The sequence below is a fragment of the Carassius auratus genome, chromosome 6 (assembly GCF_003368295.1).
Source record: "Carassius auratus strain Wakin chromosome 6, ASM336829v1, whole genome shotgun sequence".
Lineage (NCBI taxonomy): Eukaryota > Metazoa > Chordata > Actinopteri > Cypriniformes > Cyprinidae > Carassius > Carassius auratus.
The window spans coordinates 26037506-26045234 of record NC_039248.1 but is presented as its reverse complement, the minus strand read 5'-3'; the positions used below and the strand labels follow the sequence as shown (position 1 = coordinate 26045234).

The 7729-nt window shown below is 33.9% G+C and overlaps 1 protein-coding gene across 1 annotated transcript; it reads left to right on the top strand.

Moving 5' to 3' along the window:
- The first annotated feature begins 1106 nt into the window (after nt 1-1106).
- LOC113088857 (adenosine receptor A1-like) lies at nt 1107-3711 on the top strand. Its single transcript, XM_026255853.1, has 2 exons — nt 1107-1529; nt 2421-3711. The coding sequence occupies exons 1-2, from the start codon at nt 1120-1122 to the stop codon at nt 3013-3015; spliced, it is 1005 nt and encodes a 334-aa protein (XP_026111638.1). The 5' UTR covers nt 1107-1119; the 3' UTR covers nt 3016-3711.
- The last annotated feature ends 4018 nt before the right edge of the window (nt 3712-7729 follow it).

The window sequence follows — 7729 nt, the reverse complement described above, 5'->3', positions numbered from 1 at the left end:
CTTCCTGATTAACCAGCCACAAGCTTAGCCACAGTTTTATGGCACATGACTATAGGGGTGTATTGCTTTTGGTGCCAACAGAGAAATTAGAGTACATGACATTTATAAATATAGATCAATCAGCAGAGCGTGGCGCTAGCAAAAATCTAAATGTAAATAGTGGCCAAATGAATTACCTAAAAAATGCATTATCATATACTGTTTAAATGTTTGTGATTGGTAAATATTTTAATGAAATCTCTTATATACGGTCCCCAAGGCTGCATTTATTTGATCCTGAAATGTATTTGATCTACATTTAATATGTTTATGTATGAAACAGAAATAAGCATTTCTTATTATCAATGTTGAAATTATAATTAAAAATGAATTAATTAATAATTAATTATAAATAAAATTATCTTCATGTTTCTTAGAAAGTTCAAAAGAAAGTTCAAAAGAGCAACAGTTATTTGAAAGAAATATTTCGTAACATTATAAATGTGTTTACTGTCACTTTTGATTAATTTAATGTGTTGTTACTGAAAAAAAAAAGTAGTTTAAATCTTTCTTCTGAATGGTAGTATATCAACTTCGTTTTTAAATATGTGACCATGGACCACAAAACCTTAAGTCAAAGTCGCTGGGGTATATTTTTAGCAATAGCTAAAAAAACATTGTATGCAAAATGATCGATTTTTCTTTTATGCCAAAAATCATAAAGTAAAGATCATGTTCCATGAAGATATTTAGTAAATTTCCTACTGTAAATATATAAAAACTTATATATTTCTCAGAATTTAGATTATTTTTTTTTTTGCACCCTCAGATTCCAGATTTTCAAATAGTTTCTCATCCAAATATTCTATGATTCTAACAAACCATACATCAATGGAAAGCTTATTTATTAAACTTTCAGATGATGTTTAAATCTCAATTTTGAAAAATTGACACTAAAGATTGGTTTTGTGGTCCGTGGTCACCTATAATTAAAAATATTTTGGTTATTTAATTATAAACATTTTGTTTTCAAATTTCTGAAACATTCTCTTTATTTCTTTTTAAATTCAGAGAAAACCAGGCCAAAGTCATGATCTTGCAAAAAACGATTTGCTCATGTGTGAGCATCTTTGGTTCTGCATGTGTCAAGACAACTTCCTATTTCAACCACCACTACTTAAAGCAAGTTCCTGTAGAGTTCCTGTGCCTACTGTAGACATGTCTGATAGTGAGAAGGTGGTCTATACTTCCCTGGAGGTACTCATCGCTGCAGGATGCTGCCTGGGGAACATGTTGGTGATCTGGGCCGTGTGGTCGTGCCGTGCCATTAGTCAGACCACATTCTGTTTCGTTGTGTCTCTGGCGGTGGCTGATCTTCTTGTGGGAGCAGTGGCTGTGCCTCTCGCTGTGGTGGTTGATGGACGTTTGGAAACTAGTTTTTACGGCTGTCTCTTCTTCAGCTGTGTGATCATCGTGTTGACCCAGGCGTCCGTTCACTCGCTGCTGGCCATCGCTGTGGACCGATACCTGCGTGTTTATAACCCTCTCAGGTCTGAACATTTCATAGACAAGCTTTTTTTTTGCAATGCATATTTGTAGACCTTCTTGTGTGGTTGCCAAGTTGATCAAGCTCGCTGATAAGGAGGAAAGCAAATGCTTGCAGATCTTAAAGATGATTATGATTCTAAGTAATGTGCAACTTGAAACATAACCCTTATTTAAGTCAACATGAAATCTAAATAATCTTATCGTACATTAAAAATGTGTTTATTTCACAGAAATGTTTTCATGGTCTTCAAATCAAACTATAATAACTTGCACTGCCTCCGAAAGTTACTTTTTAATATGTTTTAATGTGATTTAATAAGTTTACTTTTTAATATGATCTACAAGCATTTAAATGGCAACTTTTCATGACGCCATTGATTTCAAGTTTGGAGTCTGTAATTTACTTTTTTTTTTTTTTTTTTTACATTTAATGCTAAATAATTTAAGAAATTATAATTTTTTTAACCAAATACTTTATTCAATATAGGATGCATTAAATTGAAAAAAAGATTCATATTACAAGTTCTTTTTAACCTTCCATTCATCAAAAAATCCTGAAAACAAGAATGTATCATAGTTTCTACAAAAATATGAAGCAGCACAACTTAAGCTGAAAATTCATCTTTGATCAAGCAATCGATTACATTTTACAATATATTACAGTAGACAACAGTTATTTAAAATGTTAATAATATTTCACAATATTATCCTACTGTTTTTACGCTATACTTCTGATGAAATAAATGCAGCCTTGGTGAGCAGAAGATACTTTTAAAGACATTAGAAAAAAACCTTGCCAAACCCACAACTTTTAAAATGTAATAGTAATAACTGTATTATGAATATTATACAAATTATATTGATATTGTATTAATAAAATGTTTAATTTCCAGGTACAGAGGAGCAGTCAGAAAGAAGCACTTGTGGGCCGCGGTCACTGTATGTTGGCTCTCTGCTTTTATACTAGGCCTCATCCCCATGTTCGGATGGCACACTAAAAACAACACAACAACTCATAACACCACTATTATGTGTGATTTCATCAAGGTTATAGACATGTCCTACATGGTCAACTTCAACTTCCTCGCTTGCATCTTCACACCCACCATCCTCATGATGATCCTGTACTTGTTACTCTTCAATATGATATCCAAACAACTGAGAAAAGGAGTCGGGAACCGCGCGGAGTCCACGTCATTTTACCATAAAGAGCGTAAACTGGCCAATTCTCTGGCTTTGGTTCTGGTCCTGTTTGTGGTTTGTTGGCTCCCGCTGCACATAATGAATGCGATGGAACACTACCTAAGTGTAAAAGTGCCCGGTGTCGCCATTCACATCGGCATCCTCCTCTCTCACGCTAACTCCGCCGTTAACCCCATAGTGTACGCATTCAAGGTCCCTAAGATTAAGATGGCATATAAGAGCATCCTCATGAAGCTGACAACCTCGGAGGAGAACAGAGATATACAGAATTCGGATAACACCTAGAACAGCACCGCCAGATGCAGCATGAAAGCCAAACCAAAGGTCATTCTGATCGCAAATCAGGACGGTTAGCATAAGACTGCCATCACGTACAATAAGACAGGCTAGAAGTAAAAAGAAATAGTCAGCAGTGGATTTGTATATGCCTTGTTTCTAAATTAGAATATTTGTCTTGAGTTTTTAGCTCCAAAATACACTGTAATTCTAGTGTTGTCATATTTGTAATTAACAAAAGAATGTAAAACTGCACTGAGATACCTAAAAAACACCAACTGTAGAATGAAGAGGCTGAAATGTTTTTCATGAATTTCTGATATGGTATATATGTATAAAATTTATTACTAAAATATCTGTAGAATATCTTTTATACAATTATTTGTTTTGCGTTTCTTAACTTTTTATGACAACTGGCCCAGGTATAGTCAACATGTGTTTCAATGAACAGTGTATACCTGTATTGTTTTTGTTTTTTGTTTTTTTTTATCTCACCAACAGTCTTAGCCATAAATAATATAAATAAACTACTGTTAAAGCCTGGTGTCAGTAAGACTTTTTTGAATGAATGAAATTATTACTTTTATTCAGCAAGGATGTATTACGTTGAAGTGACAGTAAATGCATTTAAATGTTACAAAAAATTATATTTCGGATAAATTTAGAACTTTCTATGGTAATTCATAAATTGTCAAATTGTTTAATTTGTTATGTCTCGTGCTATCATTAAAATATAATGGTATCTGTGCCTTTTTTTCAAATTACTTTGAATAAAAAAGTTTATTGACTAGTTATTTTTTTAAGGTATTTACTATTTGGACCCTTAATTTCAACAATCTAAATATTCCAAAAATTAAAAGTTTGTTGTTATTTGGAAGTGTGTAGGCCTTCTTGCAGTTTATGCTGTTACATTATGATTTTATATTCAGTGGCATGAAATGGCCTTTAAAATGACAATAATAAAGATTATTTCTGGGGCAATATATTGCACAACAAAAATCGAGACAGACCTACATGTCATCGTGATGAAAGAGGACGAGAAACTGACACAGTCATTCTGAGCCTTTTTTTTTTATTTTTTTTTATTGAGCCATAATGTGCAGCATGTCAGACCTTCCACACCCTTCCTTTATAACTTCATAAATTTCAAAGTTAAAACATCAGCCACACGAAAATGAAAATTTTGCAAAGTCATTTTTCACACCCTCATGTTGTTTCAAACGTGTAAGAATTTCTTTCTTCTGTGAAAGATAAGGTTTTAGGAGTTTGTCTAGGCAGAGTGCTCATTTTCAGCTCTGAAAAAACCCTTTACCAGCCATTGTACCCCAAGTCTGTGACATTATATATATATATATATATATATATATATATATATATATATATATATATATATATATATATATATATATATATATATATATACACACACATGACATGTAATAAATAAAAATTGTATATACATTTTATATATATACACTGTAAGATTTTTCCTGACCAAGAGTAGAATCCCTATGTAAGAGCTTAAATATTCCTTTCACATCGTAACACTTATTAAAATCCTTTCGTTTTCTGTTTTAATGAGATTATCATTGTGTTCTCAGATGGTTGGACTCTGCTGTATATTAGACTGGACGTTCCCGCTGTACTGTAGTCTCTTTAATTGATGTACTGGCATCGTGCCATGTGAAAGTGAACAATGCTGATCCTGAGGGAACGTTTGGGGCGTTCCTCTGGGAGGAGTACGGGATCTCAGTGAGATAAGTCTCAGTTTTCACAGGACATTTTGTCCTTCCTCTATACAACGTAATATTGGCCTAGGTCCAAACAACGTGAGCAGAATGAGAAGGATTTATGATGATCATCTTCCACATTATTACTCTTCCTAACATCGCTTGAGTTCATTTTGCTGAGTGAAGTTGGAAAAATATGAAATACACCTTTTGGCGCAGGGTTGAAAAGCAATATCCAAATCAATTCTCATCAGCGGCACGATAACCAGGGGTTATGAAACCACACATCTATATGCTGTATTTAATTTGATGCAAATGACAACACAGCTGCGAGGGAGAGACGTACGGCTGCTCGATATTCTGTGCACTGCTCAGTCGATTGTTCAGAAAATAATGTTCAACAGACCATCCACAACAAATCGAAAGCTCTACTTCAGGAACTACAGGTTTTTGCGTAACTCGTCTTTGACCACTAACTTCTTCACTTGTCACCACACAACTGACTACACTGCAAATTTGACATGCATACACTTAAAAGATTTCTGCCAAATAACTGACCCTAATATCCATTTTCTGTGATATTCCAGTGTCTCTAGAAATGGCTTGGGTCTCTCCTTCAGTGTAAATCAGTTTTTCACTTGTTTTAGGGAAAAGACAAAGTTTAAATCAATGTATGAGATCCACATCATTTGCATCGCACACTTTATATGAGAACAATGGTTTGTATGTAATGGCAGAATTTATTAGAGCACATTTCCATTTACTCTTCAACCGTCATCATCACTGAACCTCAAGACAGACGTAAACAATCATTACTGCTCTATGCATCATGCTTACCGCACAAGTCCTATGGGGGGGCCTAAAGCCTTTGTGCTTTATACATCGATCTCTCTTCAATTAGATGACAGCATACGTCCCCATGACAGCTCAGGCCTTTATGGTTCTCTTGTCACTAGTCTCTAGAAAACCGCACAGGCGGTTACGCATGATATAGTCTTTACCAGAAGGTTTGCATGAGTGTTGCATTATGCATTAAGCAATAGCTATCCATTTTACATACTGTAAATTGTCCTTTGCATGCAAACAATAAGATAAGATGGAGATGCAATGCAACTATAACCCGCTTTGTAAAGTCACTTAAAGATAAAAGCACTTCAACACAAACGGTGCATGATGAGTCACTCATCTTTATTATGAACAATAGCAATGCGAAAATCACTAATAATACTAAATCTAAAGTAGTGAATTTCCCTGGAAAGACATTTAGGGGTTTGCAACATCTTAATGGAATGAAATGAAATCTTGGCAAAGTGGAGTGGCATTTCATTGCATTATGAGACAGCTGTGCACTTTGTTATGACTGACCAATCAGAATCTTCCAATTTAAGGTTTTTCCTGAGATGATGAAAAGCTGATAATTATATAAATATAATATAAAAATATAAATAAATATATTAAAGATAAATAAAAATAATTAAACACTGACATGTAACTGATGTCAAAGGGCTGTGAAGTTACAAATGTGTTGTTAAAGTATTGAAATAAAATAAAATATGGAGTAAAATGGCTGTAAGTTAATCATTCTCTTTTTAAAATTCACCATAATTAATGTATTTACCATGTTTTGCAACTTAAAATTAATGAGCACATAAGAATTTGAAGTATAACATAGATTCTCATAGGAAAGAAAAAATCCCAAATGAGATGTCTTTAATGTCTCAGGTGTATCTTCTAGACAATAACAATATTAAAAGAAGACAAAATGAACTCTGAATGAACTTAAGAGAATAAAAGACCCCCGTAAACCCCACATGTGTCTCCTCTAGAGTTTCAGAAGAGTGCCATAATACCATTATTTTAATATGAACTCAAACGTTTCTCAACAAATACTATCACAAATGATCAGATCTGGATCTACATCAATTATAATATTATTCTCCAAAGAGTTTTTTTTTTTTTAAACATCTATGACGTTCAGTTGAAATCACAATGGATCTAATAAATGAGAATTCCTCTGATCTCTGAAATGAAAATAAAAGTGCAATAAAATCTTCCCCTGTGTCAGAAGAAATGATCATGGATGGCAAGTGCTGCCCTCATTACTGAGACAAATCCATTACCACACTACAGTGAACATTACTGAAAATTAATTTGATGAAGATGATGTCTGATTTCCTGGGTGGAAACATTTGAATATCAAATTATGTGTCTCTCCGTGCAGTGATGGAGATGAGGCAGGAAACAGGGTTCTGGGACAAGCATGTGCCTGATTCCGAATTAAATCAAGTTTTGGCTCCCTTTCAGTTTATAAATTAGATGTCTGGATGTTGAACAGGAATGACATGAAAAGGAATTTACTGAGCTCAAATAAGATATTTCAACAAAATGGGCAAAACCAGATCACTTTCTTGAAACGACTTAATTTGATATCTCAATTGATTTTATTAATATATACGCACTACCTTTCAATAGTTTGAGGTCAGTAAGACTTTTTTTAAGGATATTATTGATTTAAAAAGTACCAATACAGTAATACTAACAAAACATTTATAATATAATTTCTGTCTATTAAATGCTTTTCTTTTGAACTTTCTATTGAAAAAGGTATGCATGCTTTCAACAGAAACATTTTTTCTTAAGAAGTAAATCAGTATGTTAGAATGATATCTGTGTCAGGTATTGGTAAGGGAGGAACTCAGGTGCAGACAGGGATTCTCAACACAAAGGGTTTATTAAATACAAAAAGGGGGAAAACAAAACCCACGAGGGGGAAAACAACAGCTAGGGCAGGAACTAAACAACTTAACAGGGCAGGATTGATAAGACAACAAACTCTTGACACTAACTACAAACACTCACGGTAATAGAAGGACTTCAGAGGGTACAGCACAATCTCACACACGATCACATAAGTAGAACACATCTGAGAAACACAATGAACCGACGCAGGACAGAGCACACTAGGAGATCTAAATAGGGGGAACAATTAAGAC

Bases quoted from the DNA above. Each gene is read 5' to 3' on its own strand.
- LOC113088857 (XM_026255853.1), top strand. From the start codon at position 1,120: ATGTGTCAAGACAACTTCCTATTTCAACCACCACTACTTAAAGCAAGT. The intron at 1,530-2,420 runs GTCTGAACATTT...TTTAATTTCCAG, and splicing joins CGTGTTTATAACCCTCTCAG to GTACAGAGGAGCAGTCAGAA.